The 25,778-nt window shown below is 42.8% G+C and overlaps 2 protein-coding genes across 6 annotated transcripts in view; both read right to left on the bottom strand.

The window, feature by feature from the left end:
* POLR3B (polymerase (RNA) III (DNA directed) polypeptide B) overlaps nucleotides 1-3,360 on the bottom strand; it is a 78,365-nt gene extending 75,005 nt beyond the window's left edge. The window contains exons 1-2 of the mRNA XM_014964275.1: nucleotides 3,258-3,360; nucleotides 1,590-1,622 (exon numbers count right to left, since the gene is read on the bottom strand). Of these exons, the coding sequence (XP_014819761.1) occupies nucleotides 1,590-1,622; nucleotides 3,258-3,329 (105 nt within the window). The 5' untranslated portion in view covers nucleotides 3,330-3,360. The remainder of the gene's footprint in view (nucleotides 1-1,589; nucleotides 1,623-3,257) is intronic.
* A 3,014-nt stretch (nucleotides 3,361-6,374) lies between these two features.
* Nucleotides 6,375-24,974, bottom strand: TCP11L2 (t-complex 11, testis-specific-like 2). Of its 5 annotated transcripts, none has more exons than XM_014963989.1 (11): nucleotides 24,692-24,973; nucleotides 21,855-21,980; nucleotides 19,713-19,882; nucleotides 17,166-17,301; nucleotides 16,094-16,214; nucleotides 15,135-15,355; nucleotides 14,165-14,301; nucleotides 12,971-13,158; nucleotides 11,396-11,577; nucleotides 10,489-10,661; nucleotides 6,375-9,089 (listed from the first exon to the last, which is right to left on the bottom strand). In XM_014963989.1, the coding sequence occupies exons 3-11, from the start codon at nucleotides 19,846-19,848 to the stop codon at nucleotides 8,845-8,847; spliced, it is 1,539 nt and encodes a 512-aa protein (XP_014819475.1). In that variant the 5' UTR covers nucleotides 19,849-19,882; nucleotides 21,855-21,980; nucleotides 24,692-24,973; the 3' UTR covers nucleotides 6,375-8,844. The 5 variants fall into 5 exon arrangements, with proteins under 5 accessions (XP_014819475.1, XP_014819476.1, XP_014819479.1 ...); XM_014963990.1 differs by having other exon boundaries at nucleotides 24,710-24,973; XM_014963993.1 differs by having other exon boundaries at nucleotides 17,166-17,298; nucleotides 24,692-24,972.
* Nucleotides 24,975-25,778: the final 804 nt, after the last annotated feature.

Below are 25,778 nucleotides of genomic sequence, written 5' to 3'. Positions count from 1 at the left end.
TGAGACACATGCTTACGTGCTCACAGAGGGCTTTATGCTTTGAAACATCGTTTGACAACTAACATGTTACAAGACTTAAAACTTCAAAGAGAAAACAGGTTCATTTACATAGTTTGCTGATAGGCAACAGTTCATTCTGAAATTATTAGAAAGAAATGGGAAGCTTAGAATGACAAGTCCAGCTGCTCAGTGAAGCCTTCATGGGCCAAGACAAAGGAAGAATGACCCCAGAGCAAAATTCTTTAGATAAAAGTTTCCCTAATTTACAAAAACATTGCATGTCATATGATATAGGTAAGAAAATATTATAGACTTCTTAGTGTCTAGAAACTGAGCTAGTGGGTTTTTTCCATTTTGTTATGGGGCAGTATCAACAGCTTTATTGAAAGAAAACTCAACTATAGAAACTGTAATGCACAACATGAGCTTTGTATAACTGTATCACTGCTGGCATAAATAAGCCAGCATTTAACAGAAAGGCCAGACCACCACCATCAGCAGCTCTAGAGTAAAGGGCTCACTGGCTGGAAATAATGTGGGATGGATACACTTGGCGTAAAGCACACAGTAAATTGCACCTCACAATCAGCAGACCTCCCTTTTTCAGAGTCTCAAGAATTCTGACAATATCACTAGCTCAAGCTCTTGATGGAAGTTCACATGGTTGCTAGGAGAGACACAAAAACGGATTCATAATGGCACTGCAGCACCTTCATGGCCCTGAACCAAAGTGAGAACATACACAAACCACAACTGACTTTTGAACTTTGTTTTCCCACCAGGATCAAACGCTCAAGGGTGTAACAAAAACAGAAGCGCAGGTATTGAAATTGGCAAGGAAGAAATTAACAAAATTATGCGGAAAGGCCCCTTGTTGGAGTAGGGAACCTTTCTGCAGACTTATCATGGGTGCAGAGGTGGTGGCAATTCCCTGAAGGTACCTATGCACATCACAGACTTTACCTGCTGTCTTTATGATACAATTTGCATTACTGCCTTTCTCCTTCCTCAATTGCAACTGTTTGTTAATCCTATTATTAAATCCAATGGCATTTTATATAGAAATGTGCCTTCTACTAATACCAGATTATATGAGTAGCACTGAAATTAAGACACTAATAATGAATTCAATCAAGCTCTGACATTCATGGGGGAAGATATACATATATTCAACCTTTGCAGAATCCAGATCTGTGGTTTTATACTTACTATGACAAACACAACTACAAATGTAACACCATATTCTTATATAAAGACCATGAATGGGGTCTTTGGGTACCAGTAAAACTGTAAAATAATCTGAAAACATTACACCATATACATTGTTCATTCCGAACGGCCACACAAAAATACGAACCTCGAAAAGGAGGTTTATTTTAATTTGTAAATTACTTTACAAATTAATCAAGAAACCAGTCTCTGTAACAAGCTTATCTGTAATTGCATGAACTAAAAAGAAAATAATTGCAAAATCCATACCGAGGGTGAGGATAGGTATTCTGGGAAACAGCAAAAGCTAAAGGAGGGGGACGTGAAGTTAGCATGAATACTCTTGTCTCCTTTCTATGAAATGAGCGCATAACACTAACCTTTAGAAATGCTGGAAGAAGCCTCCATTTTTCCTGAAAACAAAAACCAGCATGAAATCGATTTCCAAAGAGTGACCAAACATCTAAGATCCTTAAGCTTTTTTGTTTGTTTTCATCATTGTTAAACAGTAACATTATATAAAATCAGATTCATTTAGGAAAAAAAAAAAGAATACTGCCCAAAGCCAATAAAGATGAGTTAAAAAAAAACCTAACAAAATAACAGGGACTTGACTCACATCATCTTAGTAAGCCACATGTGCTATGTAGTATTTACTCAGGACACAATGAGACACTGTCTTTTCTAAAAGCAACTTAAGTAGGAATATGTATTTCTTAGAAAATTTCCTTTCTACCATGTCCTCATTTGAGAACAACTAACTTTTTTTGTCCTGTTAACACTGGAAGTTACATTCCTAGCATGGAAAGACTTGCTACAACTTTTACTTTGCAAAATGCGGACAAGAATCTCAGTCCTGGGAGCAGCAGTTGCAGACACGAGTCTCTGTAAAACCTTCCAGCACCCCAACTCCTACAAAGATTTAGCAAAACTATCTAAACGTATATTGACAAGTATGAGTACACCAAGGTTCCTGCAAACTTTTCCGCCATTTCTGTTCTTTGGTGATCACAGGGGACATCACCTTAGATCAGCATCATCTTCTTCCTCCATGGCATGGGGAGCCCACCCCAGATTTGGAATCACAGAATCACATGGCATTGGAAGGAACCTCCAGAGACCATCTAGTCCAACCCCCCTGCCAAAGCAGGTCCACTTAAAGCAGGCTGCACAGGAACGTGTCCAGGCGGGTTTTGAATGTCTCCAGAGAAGAAAACTCCACCACCCCCCTGGGCAGCCTATTCCAGTGCTCTCAAAGTGAAGAAGTACCTTCTCATGCCTAGGTGGAACTTCTTATATTCAAGTTTGTGCCTATTTCCTCTTGTCCCACCCCTGGGCACCACTGGAAACTGACCAGCCTCTTGACACCCTCCCTGTAAGTATTTATAAACATTGATCAGTTTCACCCCTCAGTCTTCTCCAGGTTAAGAAGACCCAAGTCCCTCAGCCTCTCCTCGTAAGAGCCCTCTGGTGTACCCTCTCCAGCAGTTGCCTGTCCTTCTTGAACTGGGGAGCCCAGAACTGGACACAGCATGGGATGCCCAGTATGGGCTGAGGGATGGAGGTGGGGAGCAAAGGCGATGAGGGCCAGTCAGCAGAGGGGGAGGGCGCATTGCTTGGCTCCACAGGAGAGCACACTGTAACCTCACACACCACCAGCGCCTCGTAACTCTAATGTGACACTCAGCATTTAGCAGCAGGCAGCAATGCTGTAGTTGTGGCGCAAGGCTGTCCCTTGCCAGGCAGGAGCACATGGAGGAATCCACGGCAAAACACGCACGAGGTTCTGGGGCTCCATTTCTGAAGTGCTCTTTTCACCAAAAAAAAAAAGCAAAAAAGCCCAGTTTGGCCCATAGCGACCCGAAACGCGGCCTTCACCTCCTCCCCCTCCCCACACCAACTTTAAACTTGCAGCTGAGGGCAGAAACCCTTTTGCTGGCGCTTGCAGGAGCCGGGCCGGGCAGGGAGCCTGCCCCTCTACGGGACGAGCCGCCTGTCGACCCGGCCGGCCGGTCCCCGCCGCCGCCCGCCCCCAGGCCGCCGCTCACCTCCACCGTATTCACAGGAGCCGCCGCCTGCTCCGGAGTCAGGGCTCCCAGCTCCGTAGCCAACGCCTCCATCCCCGCCGCGGCAGCGGAGCCTGATGGCGAGGGACCGCGGTGCGGCAACCAAAGGCGTCCCCCCCGCCGCAACGGCGCGGCGCCCCAAGGTTCCGGGCCTACGGAGGCCTAGAAGGGGTGGGCACAGCCCCGGCGAAGGCCGGGGGTTTCGGTGAGGGCGGTGAGGACTCTCCCTTCCGACGCACCGGCTCCTCGCAGGGGACTTAGTGCCTTTCAGCGTGTGGGGTTTCCCCCCCCGAGTCCTTGAGACACCCCCACCGCCACGACCCGGCCCTGGCGGCCTCCTCAGCACTTCCCCGGGAGCAGGCAGGTGGGGGCAACAGAGCCATTCCGGTACAAACTCATTTTTCACAATTTTTAGCACACAAAGCAACGTGGAGCATAACTTTTTGGCATTATTACTGGCTTTTTCTGATCTTAGTGTTGAATGCTGTAGCTGGATCACCTACAAAGTGACTTACTTTTTCTTTGGAAGTGTTGGTGCTATGGAGACACCCCAGTCTGAGTGAAAGAGGGGACTTCTCATCTTCCCCAGTTTAAGATTGAACACTAGTGATCTTTGCAAATTCCCGTGGTGGTTAAGTCTTTATTGTTCATGTGTAATAATTGCTAAGTGCATTTTAAAAGCAGAGTGTGAAAACAGTGCTTTTACACAAGCATCTGCTCTCGCTCAGCTTCTACACAAATAAAGTTCACCAGAGTATCGTCATTCCAGACCACTTCCATTCCGTTTCCTGCCCCAAGCGGAGAGTCGGCCCAGAGAGCTGGTTTAATACACAACAATCCTACAACATCTGACGCAGCCTTTCATCTAACTACACGCTCATCAAGCAACCATTTCAGTCTGACGACCCGTTACTCCACAATCTGGTCTGTTGGCCATGGTTAGCATGTAATCAGAAATCATTATTACTTCCACAATAGAAAACTATAACAGATTAAAAGTGGGAGTTAGAGGTTTTAAGAGTTCCTTCTCACCTTTCTAAACCAAGCATATATTGCAGTTGGTTCAGTTCTTTGTCAATTTTTTTTATTATCACTTAGAGGAAACCTAAGATCTATCAAATAGCACAAGCTTTCAGCCATACGTTTACTCCAAAATCCTTGCTCCTACTGCATAACTGGCAAAAAAAAAAAAGTTTATTAGAAACAAATTTTTTCCAATATTACAGATTTGAAAATTCTACTCTGTGTTTTTCAGGTATTCTTTAGTGTAACTTTGCCTTGGGGATATTGTAAATTGTTCACAGGGTTTATAAAAAATATCAGGGAACACAAAAGATCAAAATGCAGACATGACTGAGTGGCAGTTATTCTGGAAATACTAGAAGCTGAAGAAATCCTGTGTTTTCAGCATATTCTCAGCACATTTGACCCAGGCACATCAAATACTGTTAGCACTTCAAGACTGGCTAAATTTTGCAGTTATTCTGCATAATTCTACTAGAAGGGGAGCAATACGGAGCCAAGTCACCTTTAATTAAAAATCATAGAAGGAAAAAGGAACACCCATTAGCTACATGTTGTCCCAATTCTCCTGCAACCAAACAACCGTTAATAGTGCTGTATTGGGGGCGAAGTGCTCTACAGCTTCTCTGCACATCGCTGTGAATACGACAGTTCAGCTGTTTTAAACTGACCACCATTGTGATGCTCCTTGGTCCTGCAGCCAAAAAAAGACAGCAACCAACTACTTACTCTTCTGTCTTTATTGCTACCCGACACTCCGTAGATCTGGCATAGCCTTCCCCTCCAATATCTTCCACTCTAGAGTCTCCTACCTATTTAATCTCACCCAAGAGGGGAGCTACAATCAAGCATACAAATGACCTTTGATGGTGGGCTGACCCTGGCTAAATGCCCGGTGCCCACTAAAGTCACTCAATCTTTCCCCCTCCTTTGCTGGACAGGGGAAAGAAAATACAGCAAAAGGCTGGTGGGTCCAGATACACATAGGGAGATCACTCAGCAATTACCATCACAGCCAAAACAGACTCATCTCAGGGAAGTTAATTTAATTTATTACCAATTTTATCACAGTAGGTTAATTAGCAATAAAGCCGAATCTTAAAACAACTTCACCCAACTCATCCCTTCTTCCTGGGCTCAAAATCACTCCCAATTTCTCTACCTCCTCCCCACCAGCAGCACAGGGGGAGGGAGAATGGGGGTTGCACCCAGTGCATCACGCATTGTTTCTGCCGCTTCTTCCTCCTCAGGGGCAGGACTTCTCACATTCCTTCCCTGCTCCACTGTGGGGTCCCACTCACAGGGGGACCCCACAGTGAACTTCTCCACCGTTAGTTCTCGCAGGCTTCTGTTTTTCATTAACTGCTCCAGCGCAGGTCCCCTACAGGGTCACAAGTCTGGCCATCAAACCTGCTCCAGCCTGGGCTCTTCTCTCCATGGCATCCCAGGTCCTGCCAGGGGGCCTGCTCCAGCATGTACTTCTCACAAGGCCACAGCCTCCTTCAGGCACATCCACCTGCTCTGGCATGGGGTCCTACATGGCCTGCAGGTGGATATCTGCTCCACCATTAATCTCCATGGGCTGCAGGGGAACAGCCTGCCTCACTGTGGTCTTTACCATGGGCTGCAGGGGGGATCTCTCCTCTGGCACCTGGAGCACCTCCTCCACCTCCTTCTTCACTGATCTTGGTGGCCACAGAGTTGTTCTTTCATCTATTCTCACTCCTCTCTTCGGCTGTTGTTCCACCACAGTTGTTGCTTTTCCCCCCTTCTTAACTATGTTATCCTGGAGGTGCTACCACCATCACTGATGGGCTGAGCCTCAGGGGCAGGTCCAACCTAGAGCCAGCTGCCATGGGCTCTATTGGACACGGGGGAAGCTTCTAGTAGCTTCTCACAGGAGCCACCCCTATAGCTACTACCAAAACCTTGCCACGCAAACCCAATACAATCTTCTTCCAAGCAGTCAGATTTAAGCAAGCAACTATTTAGAATATTATTTGTGCAGCTGCATTAAAGTCACTACGCTCCAGCTGCAACTGAGAACTTACAGAAAAAGAAGAGAGTCACAACGTATTATTAGTGCAGTAATTTATCTTCGGCGTTTAACAATCCATTACATTTAAGAAAGTTTGCATAAATGACTTTTCACCGCTAGTGGTATCACAAACAAAATTTAATGCATACAAAACCTCAGATATTTGTATTTCAACAAAGGAAGCCGCTACAGAATGGCAACTTGTTTCACAAGGACAACTTCAGAGTAGAGGCAAGTGCATTTCAGCCACGGTAGCGTAAACAGCATGCAACACATGACATTAAACAGATGCAATGTCCATGTTTGAAACATTAAATAAAAATTAAGATACATTAAACAATCACTTGAAACATAGGCCATGCTATAAAATGCCCTTTGCAAGTCACCTTAATTGCCAAAAACCCCCAACGAATCCTCATTTTTTGAGTATTTACTGGTAAAAACTAGTATGACAGTTCCCCCAGTACATTAAAGGTCTACACTTTGATATTTATTTTTACAATAGAATGCATATAAAGTATTACAATAAAAATTTCATAATCATGTTATACTTAATCTTCAAATATTCATAAAATCCTCTTTTGGCTGAAGCTGAAAATAGTTTAGGTATTTCTAAAGATGTAAGAAACCACTAAGATTTAATTCCCCGTAACTGCTTTTGAAATGCGTTCCTCTCTTGGTAATCTTAAACTGTGTATCAAAATTTCACATTTATCTGAGCAAGCCTGTTTCATCTAGTGGCACAAGTACTATATTCTAAGAGTTCCTTTCTCTCAGGCTTCAGGAAACAGTTCCCTTTAAAATATGCATTCATCTTTATTTTGTGCAATGTTTTTACCAGGGACAGAGCAGAAGTGCACTAGAGAAATTTATTCTCTAGAAAGGCATTTTGAAGAAAGTTTGTCTTACCATGTACGTGCATCCAAAGTCTTTGGACACTGAGGAACAACTGACTAGAAGTCATTTCCCTTACTAAAAACAGTACACAGTTCTGTAAAAATGGACTACAAAACCACAGTGCTAAATAATGCCCATTTTTTTAGACCTTTATGATAAACACAGTAATGTACATATACAATTTTTTGTGAGACACATTAAGCTTTTACGGGCAATTTTTTGTCTCTTCATAAAAAATAGACTGTAATATAAAATATTAAAAACAAGCTATATAACTTGTACCACATGGAGTTTTTATATATATATATGTGACATTTTAAAAGGACTATTATATGATAATATATTAAAAGATCATTTTCAAGTAAATTATGATTCAATTTCATAGACAAGAACATGTCTATAATACGTATTCCAGCAGTATCTATTCCCAGTAATCTAAAATATGCAAAATAAAGCCTGCGTAAACTGACAACAGTTTACTTCCACATTTATCAATTTCAAGCCTATTCCTTTTCTGTATGTAAGATTCCTGTTGCCTTAAATGGGAAGTAAGTATTAGGGCCTATTCCAAAGGAATTTGAAGAAAACTGCAGTATTTCTCTCGGACTCAGTGAAAGTCAATCTAATCCCCTTTGGGTTCTTGCTTTCAGACCCCAGAAAACGTTTTGGAAATTTTATGCTCTCAATCCAACAGAATATAAAAGAGGAAGTTGCTCTGTGGTACTCTGTAAGGTCACTCTCAAGTGCTTTTGGGAATAAAGGTCAGAAAGACCTAACTCAAAAATACTTAATACCCATTAAGATAAAAGATCAGTACATACACATATTAGAGATTAAAGATCTGGATGACCTGCACTGAGTAAACAAAATGCTCATAAACATTATATACAGAAATTTATGCCAGCCCCCCTCCCACTGTTTCTTAGGTTTTTATCATTAACCTCAGTTACAGTTGAGTAGTTCTGAATGATTCCTACTGTAAGTGATGAATGCTGCTTCAGTAACTGCTATACTCCAAACAGCTTGTAATACTGGCATTCCTTAATGTAACAGAGGCAAAGTGCTGGTTCCGTTAATTGCAGGAGTACCAGAACTTGGCCTAGGATGAACCTGGTTTTGGTAACAAAAGCAGTTATGCTATACTTTTTTGCTTCAAAGTCTTTTCAGAAACATAGTTGCATTATTAGATGTCGCTCTACAAAAATACAATGTAAGCACAGTACATGTTATCTACAATTTTTTTGTCATTTCATAATTGCATTGCTATATGTAAAATATATTTAAGTTGAAACATAATGCTATGTTTAAATGGTGGCAAAACAGTAAGTACTTTGACAGCTCCTCCCCACTGCAAATCGTAATAAATGCTTGTCTTGAAAACTAGTGATTCACTGGCTATTACAAGTGACACAATCCATTAAACAAATTTAGTCTATTTAAATATATATGTCCTTGAAATTAATTTCATTCCAGTGAATTTCAGAAACTTCCTGCATATGTTTTTACAAGATGTCTCTCATTAATAGTCACTCGAGTGGGCTCTTCTTAGTGGGGAAGGCAGATCACTGTCTTGGAAGGCAAAACATGGGGTACAGAAATAGGTCATGTTTTTTAATTGGTAGGTGTTTCTGTTTCTGCTTTCCCAATTGGTGCCTCAGGAAAAAGTAGTTTTCTAAGTATGTTCGCATAGAACGGTCCATAAACTTGTTTATTAAAGTTTACAATGCTCGCATACTGAGATCCAACAAACTCCATCTCCGTCTGAATCACAGAAAGGCCTCCTGGCATAGTAGGCATACACTTCTGAAAACTCGGAAGAGCAAGCAAGCTTCTCATGAAGAACTGGATTCGTTTGTCTGGAGTGGAACATAAAGTATGCTCAGAACAAATGTAAACCCAAGATGAGCCACACTTGCTTTGCAAGTGCCCTGCACATCAGCACAGCAAAAAAAATCCAACCATGTAGGTAACAACTCTTTCCCAAGCCCATGTTTGGAATGGGAAACAGTACTGAAAGCTCCTGCAAGGTGGACACGGCATAAACCTGCTGCAACAAGTTACATTACCCAACATGAAGTAGACTCAAAGAAAGAACAGCTTGAGGGTAGAAGGCTTTGCAGAGGGATCTGGACAGGCTGGATCGATGGGCCAAGGCGATGAGGTTCAACAAGGCCAAGTGCCAGGTCCTACACTTGGGTCACAACAACCCCATGCAGTGCTACAGGCTGGGGGCAGAGTGGCTGGAGAGCTGCCTGGCAGAGAAGGACCTGGGGGTGTTGGCCACCTGGGCACACTGCTGGCTCATGTTCAGCCAACAGCCAACCAAGGTGGCCAACAGCACCCTGGCCTGTATCAGGAACAGTGTGGCGAGCAGGACTCGGGAGGTGACCGTTCCCCTGTACTCAGCACTGGTGAGGCCCCACCTCGAGTGCTGTGCCCAGTTTTGGGGCCCTTACCACAAAAAAGATATTGAGGTGCTGGAGCAGGTCCAGAGAAGGGCAACAAAGCTGGTGAGGGGTCTGGAGAGTAAGTCTTATGAGGAGAGGCTGAGGGAGCTGAGGTAGTTCAGTCTAGAGAAAAGGAGGCTGAGGGGAGACCTTATCGCTCTCTACCTGAAAGGAGGGTGTTGAGAGATGGGGGTCGGTCTCTTCTCCCAAGTCACAAGCGATAGGACAAGAGGAAATGGCCCCAAGTTGCACTAGGGGAGGTTTATATTGGATATTAGGAAAAATTTTTACACTGAAAGGGTCACTAAGCATTGGAATGGGCTGCCTGGGGAAGTGGTTGAGGCACCATCCCTGGAGGTATTTAAAAGACACGTTGATATGGAGCTTAGTGACATGGTTTAGTGATGGTTTTTATCAGAGTTAGGTTGATGGTTGGACTAGATGATCTTAAAGGTCCCTTCCAACCTAGACAATTCTATGATTCTAAAGAGACCACTGGTTTTAAACCCAGAACAGAGGGGAGAATCAATAGCACCCATTTCCCTAAATTCTTCTCCAAAATACTAGCGTCTCTAGGCTAGTTTGTACACTTCTTAAATTATTCCTCACTGAAACTAACCATGCTCTGCAGCGTACCAAGAACACCATCTATAGGTAAACAATATTTCCTCACTCTTAGTTGACCCAGTATTTTACTGCAGCAGCAGAGTGCTTTTAAAAAATAATTAGACAGCTGATTAAGCTTGCTGGGAGTAAGTTTATATACAGACACATACAACAAGACAATTATTAGTAGTATCTTACTGACCAATCAAGGAACTGACGGGATTGTTGTCCTCAACAATATGAGCGATTTGACCCATTAAATTACTCTGCATTTCTTCACTAAGCGTGGGAAGATTCCGTTCAGCTAAAGACGTGTTCACTTTGCTGCAAACCTGGACACCAATAGCATTCAGAGCCTCCTTCAAATCAAAAGTTCTGGAAGAAAGAAATAGAAAAGCATGAACTTCTGCAGTTTCTGTCGCATAGGTTGTAAGGTGACCTCACTTGTTTCCGTTCCCTTTTATTTTCAACCTGCTCTCTGCAATGAGAGAATTCAGAAAAGTTATTTTTCGCTTTTGCAGATTTACATACTTCTGCAGATACAGGACCACAGTCTCTATGTGGAAGATAAAATAAGGACCCAGTTGTGATTCAAACAAAAAAAAAAATCATTTGAAGCAGGTAGCAGTGACACCAGCTCTTTTTGCCCTTATGCTTATCCTGGTCCACATTTCATGAGAAAAAACAGAGTGGAAAACTATTTTACGAGACACTTTCAGATCCCAGACTTGCTTGTAGTGCAAGTGGCAGCAGAGATAGGCAGCCAAATAGCTTAAATTACCTACAAGTTTGAAGAAACTGCCAAGACAATTTAGCGAATGTGTTGCCATTGTCTCTCCAGTGTTAGTAGGATACGAATGAACTTTAGTGCTGGGCTCCAAATTCTGTAGACTAACAACAAGATTAAAATATGTTTGAAAACGTGCCTACCATACAGTGGACTTATATTGTAACAGGAATATAAATATAGATCATTAAAATTTGGTATATTCTTATTATTACAAGCACTGGCTATGACACTTGAATTGTTTCCATGGGTTTTCAGATCCACCTGGTATTTGCTGTTAAAGAAAAAAAAAATATGAAGAGTGATAAAAACAAAGCCTTACTTCTTGTTCATGCCTTCAAGAAGAGGAACAGAGATCCTTTTCAGTTGATCAGCAAAATCAGGCACATCTACAATTGCTGCACCCACCATATTGTTTGTTATGAGACAAACACAAGCTATGATTTTTAATTGATTCAGCTTTTCTCTCAACTCCTGAAGACGAACTTCATCTGTTATTAGAGTCTAGAATTAAAACAATAATACTAATTTAGGAACATGGAGGGAGAAAGTCAGGGAAAAGGACAGGTATAGGATGCAGTAATGAAGCATTAATGTTTTTAATCACAAATATGCAAAGCCAGAAGAGACAGCAGCTGAAATATCCTGAATATGTGGTATTGCACAAAGCAGCATTATGTCCAAGTACCGGAAATAAGCCTGTGCTGGGAGGAAAGGTAATGCTTTCAGTACAGAGGAAACTGAGGACACTGCATCTTCCTCCTCATCACTGCTGACAGAAACCTGTGACCAACAGTTCAGCCCATGATGTGGAATGCCCAGGGAATCCAGAGGACACTATAGTGATCTGGGTTACAGACAGAATAGTCTTCTGGATTCAGCTGTCCTTTGAAAAGTGTCATAATCTGTAACTGATGGACAGTGATGAACAACTGTCATGACAACCACCAGTTCAGCCACCAGAGCAGGTTCTGCAAGTGATACATAACCTGCTACAGGTAAAAAGCCAGTTGATCATACCCAGAATGCAAATAACTCCCACAGCAGGATATAGCTGGAATAACTTATTTTAGGTTAAAAAGAGCTCAACTAACCAAATCCCTCCCGTGAGAAGTGCAGGGGCATTAACATCCAGCTGTCTTGTAGTAGTTTCATAGTATGACAAACCAGATGCACCAGAGGATGCCTCTTTGTAGCTCTTAATCAAACCCATTTAAAGCAAGATAAGAGTAAGGTGGTTTCCCTTCTGTCCACTGACCGAGAGCACTAAGAGCATCCCCATGTACTTAGCAAATTCTCTGCCAGGCCACTCTAAGTATACCTAAGGCGCTCACACAGATGCTAATTTTAGCCCTGACTGACGGCCAATTTCAAATTGGCTTTATGGAAAGTTGCAGAGGTCAGTAATCAGGAGTTAGAGGAAAGAACTGAACAGTGATTCTTAAAGTGACAGTTTATACCCACTGATAGAAGGTGAATATCTACTTTAGTGGGTTTCAGGTTTTTACTGGTTATGTTCTAAAGCAAGAGTGATCCCACCAATTCCTGCTGCTGTTAGGAAAACAAGGTGCTACAGTCAGCTCTCTCAAAGATACAGAAAGCCAAGTGCTGGCAGTACAAGGTGCAGCCTTTGACCATGGCCAAGACTGCTCTTAGGGTGGAGCTGGTGAGCTACAACTGGATAGAGGGAAAAGCACCTTTACCTTATTCTCCTCTAGTTGTTGACTTGCCCATCTTATTCAGAAATGATTCTAGCATATACTCCCCAAATTCTATTCAGAAATTTAATAAGTGCAAGAGTATACTTCATCTATTGTCATCAATAGCAGGATTATTACACTAACCCAATGTTTTCATATAGCTAGAAATCCGAAGACATTGAAATACACCTCCTTACCTCTGGAATTGTTTTGCGATAATCCCATTGTAACAGTTTCAAGTAGCCGTTGTTTAGCACCAGTGTAGGACTAATAATTCGTTTAGAACTACTGTCAGCACCAGGGGATGAGGAAGATTCATCAGAAATAGATGACAATTCATCTTCTATTGATTCCTTTATCCATTCTGTTGTGAGATCCAGGGCACCTAAGCATTGCAAATCCACACAGATTTACCACATGCTTTCATCAAAATAAGCACTAGCTTAAGGAAGAAAGTTGTACACAAAACCCAAGAATACTGAACTTCTGAAGACCAAACATAATGGACAGCTGAGCCTTCACACATATAAGTTCTTTCCCTCACCTTTTTCCCACTGATCATATTCCATTTGTCATCATAACATTCTAGCTAGCTTGTACAAACCCAGAAACAAGTTGTCAGACTTCAACCAAGATTTTTGGGTTAAAAAAAATAAGCCTCAAAGTCAGTCCACATTTCCAAAGCATTTTTTTCCCCTTTTTCTGGGACGCCACTTAATAGTTGGGGCATGAGACTGGAAAGTAGAGGTGGAGGGATGTAAGCTGTATTAACAGCAAATGAAATGTTTTTAATGATTTCTTTCACAGGCTGCATATAGAAACACAGCAGGCTCTATCAGTGGCTCATGGTTCCTATCATAGAAGCCTCATCCCGCTCCAGATGTTAGCAAGTTTACTTTTTCTTCTTGGAAAATCTATTTGTAATAGTGGGTCAAACAGACTTTGTATCACTTGAGAAGTTTTCCTCAGAGCCTGCCTTTTATTAAAAGCTGACCCTGTCCCTTTTGGGCGCGCTAACTGGTTTTACGTGTTTACTTTAGACTAACAGAAGACTTGCTGCAGAGAAAAGAGATATAATCTCATCTTTCAGTATGTAGGGCTTCTGCCTCCAGACAGTAAGAGCCATTGTTTGTTGTTTTTCAGATACCAACCAATTTAGCAAATAAAAATTTATCTGAAAGCACCCCAGATTACAGAGGAACATACTCTATAGCACCTTAAGCAATTGCCCATTGGTAGCTTGCTTTTCAAAAGATTTTTGCATTAGTTAGATCCAGACAAGAAACTGAAATTTTCCTCCAAATTAACTGCAATCAATAGATTTTATAGCACATCTTTAAACAGTCTTCTTTTTAAATAAGAGTTTAAATTAAACATAGCATGATACCTACTTGGTGTTTCTTCAAGAATTTCCTGGAACTTGGTTCTTTCATAGTCCACCAAATTACGCTGAAGGTATGGCCTAAGGTTTTGAATTGTGTAGTTAGCCATATCCACTTTCATCAGGTCCAAAACACGGAATATTTCTCTGAAAGGAGGAGTTTAAAATTTGACAATTAGAATAGTCTATTGCTAGGCTACAGCACATGTGATGTACACCTACATTAGCACTTTAATGTGAATTCTGGCAGAAATAAACTCCTTCATTGCTATTTCAGCGTAACAGACATGTTACCTATCTTCCAGGATACTTGAAAGACTAAATGAACAGATTTTAATTTTTCAGTCACTCTTCACCAAGAGAAACAATCCTTCTGATCCAGTTGCCTGGGTTCCTGTATATGATCCTAGTTGCAACAAAACAGTAGAACAACTACCATTTACTCTTAATATTTCAGTGTACCTAAGGAGCAGTAAACTGCTTTCTGCCCTTTTATGCAAATGTTTACTCAAGTTCAAGTAAAATGTATGCTCTTTACTAAAGAGAATTTAAATCCAAATTTCGGCCTCCCAGAGGAAGGACACAATTAACAGTTCAAGACAGAACAGTATAAGTATGCTGCTTAAATTTTTTAAGGATTACCAAGACTGAAAAAGCAGTCTCCGAAACAGAGGTTACTGCAAGAGTGCTTTTTTTGTTTAGTGGCTTAGACGTTCAGAGCTGGTCATGTTTGATCTTGGCATTCTACCCGTTTCATTAAGAAGTAAGACACACATAATATTCTGGTCACAGTGTGTCATAGCTCCTCCCCTTTAAAGCTGCTGTATAAAAATAAGTTTTCCTATAGTTTGAAAACAGGTGTTAGGTAAACTGACACAATTTAAGACTTCTTTTTAAGACTTTATCCCCCTCTCTTCCACTCCCAGTACTCTTTTCAGAGTAGAGGTTTCTTCCTCTAAAAAACACACCCGGATACGAACCTCAGTAATTCTACGATATTGTCAGTTGCTTTTAACTGTTTTATATCGTTGTCTCTTATTGGAGCACATAACTTTCCCATAGTGTTGATGATATAGTTAGCTAGCCCATGAATATCAACAGCGTTGTGTTCTGCCTGCTGCCTTATAAGATCTGTATCCAGAACTTCACAAATTTGATTTTGAATCCTGTTTGCTCCAGGAGTCAGGAAGGAAAGAAGAATCTAAAGTAACAGGGGAAAAAAAAAAAAAAAGGAAAAGGTCATCAATAAACACCAAACCACTTAGTAAACATGCTGAAGTAAGATTTTAATATTAATGTCAACAAGTGTATTTAGCTGACCAGCTATAACAAGATACATTAAGACTGAACATTATCTAAGGTAGCAGGAAAAAGTAATGTTAAAAGGATCACAGTACAGTTCTGCAAAAATGCTCAAAGTCGGTAAACCAGAGAGCGTGTCAACAATGAAACTGTTTCCAAAGCTGGGAGGCTGCCCTGTAAAACAAACATTTACCAACTTAAAATTTTGAAAAACTTAGTATTGTGCCAAGATTGAAGGTTTGTATGCTCCCTTGTGCGATGATCATAAACAATGAAGTCTATTTGGGCAGGTGCAGTCATGTTTATACTCCTGTCCATGCCCTAAGCTCACAGTATGTTCCTAGAAAGAGGCTAGTAGAGACATAAAACTTTGAGAAAAGAACTGACTTGCAACTAACCATCATGCAATGAAAGCCAAGTGGACACGCCACTGTGCATCCACGGCCATAATCACGATTAATATAAATATACTATAAAGAGACACTATTTGCAGTTCTGAATAATCACAGTTTCATCTTAGAAGAGAGAACTTGAAAGTTTTGGCTTGACTGAGGTAGCAGACCTGTCAGTGAAGTAAGAGACTCTCAGACCTAAGCAGACAAAACAATACTGGGACACAAGGGAGGAAGAACACTACCTCCTTAATTTCCTCAAAGAGCTTGATAGCATGTTCATATTCTGGAGGATCTTCATTCAGTTCTGATTCCAAATGATCCCAAAACGCCTTGTGTACAATTTGTTTCACTGTGCCTGCAAAGCTGTGGAATAAATCCGTTAGATACAGAAAAGACCCCCAAGTAGCATTCATCTTTGGTAAAAGTGTTAGACGAGCGAGCCTGATCACTTGTTGGGAAACACCCAACACCTTGCCAGCTCTTGTGCCCTGCAACCATATCTTTCTTGGGCTGTGGATCATCAGCTCCCAAAACGTGGTCTAGACTAACAAGTCTTTCCTGAAACACCTGTTACTTTATAAAGTGGAGCTGGCAATTCAGATGTAGGTAAAGAGGTATTACCTTTCCTTTTTCCTTATTGAATTGGTATTCATTATCCTAATCTGGTACATTAGGTACTAAGGTTTCTCAAAAACTGTTCTGTCATACAACCAATTATCAGTTAAGGGACTTGTAAGAAAAGCCTGTTTATGTTTTTACTAAGTTTTCTCAAAGTAAAGACCAGAATCACTTTTAAATTAGACATGTCTGTAAGCAAGAACATTTTCGCTCCCTACATTAGGGAAGTTACTTCTCACTTCCTCTAGATCTCCAGGCATTTTTGCAATTCTTCTGGGCTAGTTAATTAAAGCTATGTTCAAGATGAGCTCTATCTTTATGGCACCAGCACACGACTGCAGAGAAGGCCACCGTTTCATCTTTTCCACGGGGCTTGGAACTGCACAGAACAGACTGATACCCACCTCTGCTACGTGCATTCATATTGCTTTAGCCTTTTGTCTTCCACATGACATTTAAGACAAAGCAACATGCTCCAGAGACAGTGTATCAACTCAGCTGGACTGCAACACTTGCTCCAAGCAAGACAGCTTTGACAGTGACTCCTGGAGGCGCAGGATAAAAATCTGTAGCCTTCCAAGATCTTTTGGTTTGGGTTTTTTTTGTTAGTTCTTGTTTGTTTTAATTCGGTGCTCCATTCATTTCTCCTCCCTTCCCCAACCCCAGTGCTGTCTTTTGCAAAAAACAGGCTCTTACCTGTTCTGTGGGAAGGCTTCATGTTTTATGCAAAAATTTGCATTTACAGCAATTTCATGAGCTAGAGTCAAGTCTGTCAAATTTTTTGCAGCTGCCATCAGTTCATCAAACGTAATAACCTTGGGAGGGCTTGCTGCTGAAACAAACAAGATCAATTCAAGCCATGTATCTATAGTTGATAAGTGCAATTGAAAATATTAAAGTTTAGAAATTTTACTGCCTTCTAATTGGACTCTAGTACTCTGGAAGCAACAACCAAGGATTACCAAGTCTCTATATCTTCTTAAAACACTAACTCAGGAAACTCCCAGCTTATCAGGGGCGTGTAAGAGAGTAACACCACACAAGCCTCAATGTTTTGAAGAGCAATTTAGTATTTCTACATTTTAACTAAGATATCTTTTTGCCTTTAAAACAGGATCTTGCATTCCACAGATTTCCTATTGACTGTTCTGTAAAATCCACCAGACCAAAAGCATGGGCAATAACAGATCCCAGACTGTGGGGAGTGAGGATTTGTGGAGGCCCGCTGCTGAGTCAGAGCTCAGCAGGTGTTCTTGCAGGGACGGGAAGGAAGCCTTGGGAACAGTAAAACAATGTCCTTATATGGCAATGTGAAGGCAACAAAATCCATAGCAAGCTAGCAAATAGATAACAATACCAAAACAAATAATAATGACTAATTAGCATAGGCACGTGAACACTTAAATGTAGCCAATTGTATTGCTCACAACAGTGTGTGGACAGGCCCCCACAATCTATCTGTGTAAGAGAGTAACACCACACAAGCCTCAATGTTTTGAAGAGCAATTTAGTATTTCTACATTTTAACTAAGATATCTTTTTGCCTTTAAAACAGGATCTTGCATTCCACAGATTTCCTATTGACTGTTCTGTAAAATCCACCAGACCAAAAGCATGGGCAATAACAGATCCCAGACTGTGGGGAGTGAGGAATTGCGGAGACGCATAACAGATCCCAGACTGTGGGGAGTGAGGATTTGTGGAGGCCCGCTGCTGAGTCAGAGCTCAGCAGGTGTTCTTGCAGGGACGGGAAGGAAGCCTTGGGAACAGTAAAACAATGTCCTTATATGGCAATGTGAAGGCAACAAAATCCATAGCAAGCTAGCAAATAGATAACAATACCAAAACAAATAATAATGACTAATTAGCATAGGCACGTGAACACTTAAATGTAGCCAATTGTATTGCTCACAACAGTGTGTGGACAGGCCCCCACAATCTATCTGTGTAGAGAGCACAGCCCGTGATCAAAAGAAAGAAACTATATATGCTGTAAAAATAAAACATTAAACGTCTTCGCTTCACCACATGGCGGAGTCCGTGCCCTTTGTTGCTGCACCAGACGTCCATTATAATTCTGAGCACATAATGGCTATATTGTGGTTTTATTGCCTGTAGGGAAGGTCCTGAAGTTACTGACTTGAGAACACCTCACTCGTGTTCCATAGCAGATGCACCATAAGTTACACTCCCTTTTTACAAATGAGCATTAACAACAGGGAAGGTCCTGAAGTTACTGACTTGAGAACCCCTCACTTCTGTTCCATAGCAGATGCATCGTAAGTTACACTCCCTTTTTACAAATAAGCATTAACAACTAAGAGAAACTCTACATTGGAAAGCAAGAGTAAATTCCCAAAGTTTCTAAACCCACAAATTCTGTCATTTAATTTAGTATTTGGAATTAAGCCTTTGAAGACTGGTAATAAAGAGCCAGCTGCAAGTTGCAGCTCCACTAACAGGCCTGTTTTAATGTAAGACTTCACTTACACAGACACTAAGAAGTATGTATGGTCTGAGAATGCTTACAGACACGAACGTGAAGCACATCTTAAGTCAGGTTTTATTTACCCATTACTCGAAATACCTTCCTTGTGCAAGTGTGTTTTTTTCTGTTTGATCCTAATATTTATGGTACCTTCCTTGTGCAAGTGTGGTTTTTTGTTTGATCATAATATTTATGAAAAAAAATGAGTTCAAGATGAATTTCATGTAACTTCATGTAATATTATAAATCTGTAAGTTACAGATTTAATTTTTAAGTATGGAGCAAACAGAAGAAAACCACCCTTTGCACAAAGCCGTATCTGGTTGAGTGGGAGACTGCTACCAATATCAAGATTAGCTCAGGGTTAGGCTGTCCATGGTGTCACACTTTTCTTACACTGTCTGAAGAGAAGGAGTGCACGGGGAGACCCCCACGGATACAGCTGCTGGTGTTCCACGCACAAGGAGATGCGCTGCTTCACAGCAGAGAGAAAGCCATGCCTTTTAAAACTCTTAAACAGAGATTCAGAACCCCAGGTTCTACCCATGGGGAGACCCCCACGGATACAGCTGCTGGTGGTGTTCCACGCACAAGGAGACGCACTGCTTCATGGCAGAGAGAAAGCCATGCCTTTCCCTTAATACTCTTAAACAGAGATCCAGAACCCCAGGTTCTACCCACGATAGCAAAAAGAAACGAGATAAGTTAGCTTTATCTGTCTATGAACAATGCAGGTAAGGTTGAAATAGGCTTACAGGCTGGGGAACTGGGTTTGCTCGAAGAATCGCTGTTAAAGCTCTGTCTTGAATATTCAGAGTCGCTAGAAGAAGCTGTGCTTTCAGAGAGGCGTGAGGAATCTGAATCACTGCTCTGCTCATCATTGAGAGGCATTCTGATCCACTTTAGCTGCTACAGTAAACAAGACCTAGAAAGACAAATACACTTCCCATAAAACCAGCACTACTTATTATTTTTTTTGTTCACTTCTCAAAAGTCAGATACCGATCATTATATTGTAAATGAAGAACAAGTAGTTTCCTCTCTTAAAAAGGTGTTACAGAAAGGATCTGGCTTGACAGGCAGAATTACACAGTTTTTAACAAGCCACACCTGTTCTTCAAGAAAGTTTTGTGCCTTATGTTCATAGCTTAATGGTTATGCTAATTAGAGACAGTCCACAAATCGGTTATATTTGAAAAATAAAAGCCTACCCCTGTAACCCCTGAAATTGCTTGTTGTCAGAATTTTGGAAGTTCTCAACATCCATAAAGACAACTCATGATGTTACCAACCCCCACCTGACCTCACCAAGAAGTGATGTTTAGCAATTAGCTTCCTTCCACAAACAGACTGCACTGAGTGTAACAACTCTGAAGCAAACACAGAAGTTGCTGGGGGAGAATAGGCAAATATTTCAGAATACTACATTTCTGACAGGGTGTAGCTAGAAGCCTGGCCTGCTGCTTTAGGTGGGTCTTTGCTCAGAATCTGGTTGATAATGGCACAGACCCAAAAAATACTCCTCCTCTGGGTGGATGGCTTTTCTGTATTAAGTCATATGGTAACTCTGAGCCTCTAACAGTACATTCAGCATACATGACAAGTAACTCTGAGAAGTGTCATGCTTCATAGTGCTTCTGTCTACATAAAGAAGCTGCCTCCCAGGCAGATAATCTGCAACTGCAGAGAATTCGGGCAGCTGCACACTGTGATAGAGATGATTAGTAGCTGTATGACAGGAAGTGAAAAGTATGTTCATAATCATATTCAAATGAGAAACTGGAAGTCAGCCATAATTACTACTAGAGGAATTTGGCCCAGATACCAAGAGTAGCTGTCCATCTTTGGTTACGGCCATTGAAGCATTCTGTAGTAGGCTTTATGAAGAGACATAGCAAACAATGCTTGCCATCAGCAAATTCAGGTAAGATGACTTCATTTATGATTAAATTGCATCAGTTTCAGCAGGCAAACAATACTTTGCAACTGTTGAACTTGGAAAAGCCCCTTTCAGCAGCAAAAGGATGACCTTTGTGTGTACTTATATGAAACAACATATTTTTGGGTTAAGAGGTAGGCAAAAGGGAGTAACAGCAAAGGCTTCTTTACACTGGCACCTAGTTACAGTTTAGAGAGATTTTTTTGGGTACCAGCTCATCCTGAATAGGCCTTTGTAACTTGATGAGGTATTAACTGATGAGTACAGCCCTGTTAATTGAGATGATTAACATTTGTTAAGTCTATGTTTACTCTTCCTCCCCCCTCCCAACAGGAAAGAGGCTGTATGAGTGCCTTAGTTATGAAATCTTTTATGCCCTTTTTTGTGAAAAGAATTGGTCATCTCAGTAAGAACACAGCTGGCAGTTCATTACCTTACTGGAGAAGCCAGTAAGAGAGACTTTGATCAGGATATAGAAGTCATTGGTTCAAGACTTACAGCATTAGTTGAGATCATTAACATCATAACTTTTATTAGAACACCAATTTTGTAATTTCTAACAAGCAACTGAAAAAGCACATATCCTAGCAAGTATTGACTAAACAAGACAGAGTTGCAAGAAAACCTAGAAAACCAGAAGGCCAAGATATTTTTGACTTGGAAATTGTCTAAGTTACAATTAGAAATGAGTCAGTAGTTAATGTTACACAAGAGAATAAAACTATTTATTCGATTAAGATCTGTATTACAGATCTCAAAGCTAGCTCTGACTAGAAACTAGTTGTGACGAGTAACCTAACCTAACTGTAGAACGTGCTCCAGGTTTTTGATGTGTAACCCCACAGAGCCTGCAAAGCTTCTATTACTCTCCCACTCTTGTCTCTGGATCAGCATCAGAACACTATTTCCAGGCTTTAGTCATGTATAAAACCCCTTTATTTATACATAAATAACTAACCTCCAAAAGGTTAATGTTGCATGTGGTCCATCGAATGAACTGAATAACGTTGTTAGCAGTGGCACAAAAGATCTCATAAATCGCTCACTTAGTATGAGCACTTCAAGATGTGTCTACCGCTCCAGTCTAGGTGTTAAGAACATGGAAGAAATTAAATTACCATTAAAAAACCAAAGTTCTCACACAATTTATACATTGTCATTTCAAGAACTTCCTCTTAACTGTCATTATGGTAATTTTAACAAATATTCAAATTTGTAATTATTCAAACATTTTGATTTGGAAGGTGCTCCTTACAGCAAGTACTGAACCAGCCATGGAAGCAAGTCAGTATTGCCATTTTCTGCCCTAATCTACAGATCGTTAAACTGGAAATTAAAATTCTATATACATCAAGTCTTTACATCCAGCAAAGGATACTTGCATCTCAAAAGAGACTCACGACATATTATGATGTACCAAGACCATACCTGCTCCTATAATACACACACATAAACGGATAAGCAGAGCTGTCAGTAAAGTGCTTCAGGCTTAATTTAAGTAAGAAGTTTCAACAATGCAACAGCAGATGACACACTGAAAAACACCGCAATCTTTACCACAGTAAATACATTTCCTAGTAGGATGCCTCAAATGGAATGGTAAGGAAGAATGGGTGTATTCTGTAGATTCAGAACATTATTGCTAAATTCTAAGTTTTAAAAGATAAACAAGGCAGCAAGCACATCAAAGTAAATATACATGAATACACAAGCAGAATCTGGATATGCCATCTACAGGTTTTAAATATGCTGCCCGACAGCTAAAATGCTTAGAGAAAAGTACGTTCATTGAACATATCAAAGGGATGTACAATCCAAAAAAATAAAAAAGCTTTTCTAATTAGTTACAACAATAGACAACTGAGTTATACTTAGTCCTTTCTTTATAGCATATACCAGAAGACCTGCATTTCCTTATGTTTTTGTAATTTTAAGTTTAGATTAATATAATTCCCAAGTAAAAATATTTCAGAAAGCCCTTCAGGCTTCCAAGATCTCTTTGTAACTCACCATCTTGAATAGACAATACCATCTCTTTTTTTTTTTTTTTTTGAGTTGTTCATTAAGTATTATGTATAAGGCTATTGTTTTAATACACAGCTTAATATCCTACTTATTCTATTAAAGGGTCAGCCTGTGGTTACAGCCTACCTTACTCTTCCTGCATTAAAAACAACTGATGTGTACTTTCATATTAGGTAGGATATCTTCAGTGGGCTTCATTAAAGTTTGCTTTCTTTCAATCAGTACTATTTTGCAGGGTTTTTTTTAAACAATAAATTCTAAATGGGAGACCAAACTAAAAATATCTTCTAAATGTACAAACCCCAAGATTCCAGTTAATTCAACAGGGCAGAACTACATTATTGCAGTTTCTGCTGCTGTTTAGATTATTCTGTTTAGTAAAGATTCAATGAATACCACGCTGTAGAAGCATAAAGGCATCTTGGTCTTATACAGTCACCACATCACCCAACCTGATCGTTCACTTAGAACTGATCAAGATTGCAAAAATCAGATTAGAGAACACAAACACACTTTCTATTCCTGAAGGCTTCCTTTACTAAGTTACTTTATGAAGCGCCTGAGGAAAAAAAAAAAAAAAAGACAGCTTGGAAGGGTTTGGTGGTTTTTTTATCCTTCAGATACCTTTCGGATTCCTTTCAAGAAAAGTTTTTCCACAGCCCTGCGTTGTTCCACTCAGTGCCTCCATCCACGCTCCCCTTTTTAGCACTCCGTTCAGTTCTACCACTATGAATGTCTTAACTTTGTTTATCCCGCCGGGCTCACATCCTTACTCTCTCCAAGCTGGCACCGGCCGGATCCCACCGGGGCTCCAGTTTCCCTGTCACTGACCCCACCTTTGCCAGCACCCAGCAAGGGCACCGCAGCAGAAAAGGGCCTTTGTGAAGAGTTGAGGGCATTTCCTCGCAGCCGATATTCCTCCTCTTTAGCTTCCCAGCCCCGCGGCTCTTCCCCTTCACATACAAGGCTTCGAAATCAGTAAAGTAAAAGAGAAATGACCCCCCCGGCTCTGCGTGCGGGACAGCCGGGGCTGTCCCCCTCACCTCAGCCATTTGGGGACGTGGCCCCACGGCGGGGAGGCCTGGCCCGTCCCTCCCCTCAGTGGGGCGCGGGGGGGAATGAGGGGAGCGGCACCACCGTCCCCGGCTCCTCCTCTTCCTCCCATCTGTTTCGCTGCCCGTCTCCTCCCCCGGCCCCATGTTTTTAACAGTTACCAAAGGCAGGAGTTTGGCAGCCGCCGACCAAAACAAACAGCGTTTCCAAGGACAGGCCTGGGAGGGAGGGGGGGAAGGAAGGGAGGAGAAGAAGAGAAGGGTGAGGGGGAACTCTCTCCCTGCCAACCCCTGGGGCCCGCCTCCAAGTGTCCCGGCCCCGCGTCCCCCGGGGAGGGAGCCCTGGGTGCCCTTGCTCTGCGCTGCCGGAGCGGGGCTGCAGAAGGGGCAGGGGGGAGCCCCCGCGGCTGCGCCCCTCGGGACGGATGGTGAAGGGAAGGAGACAGCCCCGGAGACACGGGGTGCGGGGCAGCCCCAGCGAAAACCGCCTACCGCCGCGGCGGCAGCCCCACCGGGGGAGCGGAGCGCCAGGCCCGCCGCTCCCCAGCCGCCCCCACCCCCCGGGAGGGCAGTAAGGCAGCCCCCGGGCCAGCTCTCAGCCGGACACCCAGGAGTGCACCCGGCCGAGCTGCGCCGTCCGACGGCCGCACGGTGCGGTGCGGTCCCGCCGTGGGACGGGACGGCGCGGCCCTGCCCCTCGCTCGCCCCGGTCACTCACCGCGGCCCCGCAGCTCACCCTCCGCACGCCGCGCTCGCCGGGCCTTTAAACAGCCCCCCCGGGTTTGTGTGCCCAGCCAGGGCTATTAGTGTCTTCCTTGGGCGCGTCCATCTCTGCCGGGGGGGGGAAGAAGGGGGGCGCGTAACCTTTTCCTGTCTGCCGAGCGGCGAGGGGCTCGGGAAAACCCGCGCCTACCCCCGCAGCAAAACTCTGCGTCTCTTCATCCTGCCCGAGGGCTGAGCGGGGAGAAAGATGAGGTGACAAGGGGGAAGAGGTGTCCGCGGACTCCCCCCCTGCGCGGAATGGGCCCTGCCCGGGGAGGAAGGCCAGGGGAAGGGCCGGGTGGTGTTTACGGAAGAGCCGCGTCGATTGGGGCTGATCCCGCCCCTTTCGCGGGGAGGGGCGGGGCCTCCGCTTTAGCCCCGCCCCGTCCCCTCAGGCGGCTCCGGGGCGACCCGCGGGGAGGAGGAAGGCGCAAAGTGCCGGGTGCTCCTCAGGGGAAGAGGCAGCGCCTCAGGGTGTGTTTGCTCCATTGTGTTCACTGCGCTGCTAAGGAAGCTTTCAATATGCCCCCACGAGGTTTCCCTCCCCCGGTTTCTGTAGTCTCTCGACGGGAGGGGTGCGTGGTGAGGCGCCCCCGCCATCATGGCCCCCCGCCATCTTAGCCTCAGGGGAGCCGCTCCACACCGAGCCCGGTTTAGTCACCTGCCTGGCTCATGGCTGTGGCGTTCGGAGGCCTGCTGAGGAACGCAGCGTGAGGCCGTGCAGCGCTATTATTACAAATGCTTTGCTTATTGCTGTATTGACCTCATCCACCCAGCAGCTTCAGGCACCCACCGGGCCAGCAGTACCTGTCAGGGTCATCATCTCTTCCCGTCACAGGAGCTACGTGCCACCATTGCCTCACCTACCAGGAAGCATGGAGGGCAGAACAGTCATCTCTGAGGCTCTGAGACTAAATCAAGCCGTGCTCGTCATAGGTCATCTTCAGCACGCGTGACGAACTACACGGGATAGATGTATTTGCATAGACCAAAGCCCACTGTTGGTCCTATTAACGTGGCTGCTGCTACAAAAGCCAGGGCCC

This window comes from Calidris pugnax, unplaced genomic scaffold (assembly GCF_001431845.1).
Source record: "Calidris pugnax isolate Ruff unplaced genomic scaffold, ASM143184v1 scaffold44, whole genome shotgun sequence".
Taxonomy (NCBI): domain Eukaryota; kingdom Metazoa; phylum Chordata; class Aves; order Charadriiformes; family Scolopacidae; genus Calidris; species Calidris pugnax.
This window is presented reverse-complemented; position numbering and strand designations above follow the sequence as displayed.

Coding starts and splice junctions, on each gene's coding strand:
- TCP11L2 (XM_014963992.1), bottom strand. CDS start 19,848: ATGCCTCTCAATGATGAGCAGAGCAGTGATTCAGATTCCTCACGCCTC. Junction 15,356..16,093: donor TCTTTGAGGAAATTAAGGAG/GTAGTGTTCTTC, acceptor CTGTTACTTTAG/ATTCTTCTTTCCTTCCTGAC. Junction 10,662..11,395: donor CTTGAAGGCATGAACAAGAA/GTAAGGCTTTGT, acceptor TCTTTCTTCCAG/AACTTTTGATTTGAAGGAGG.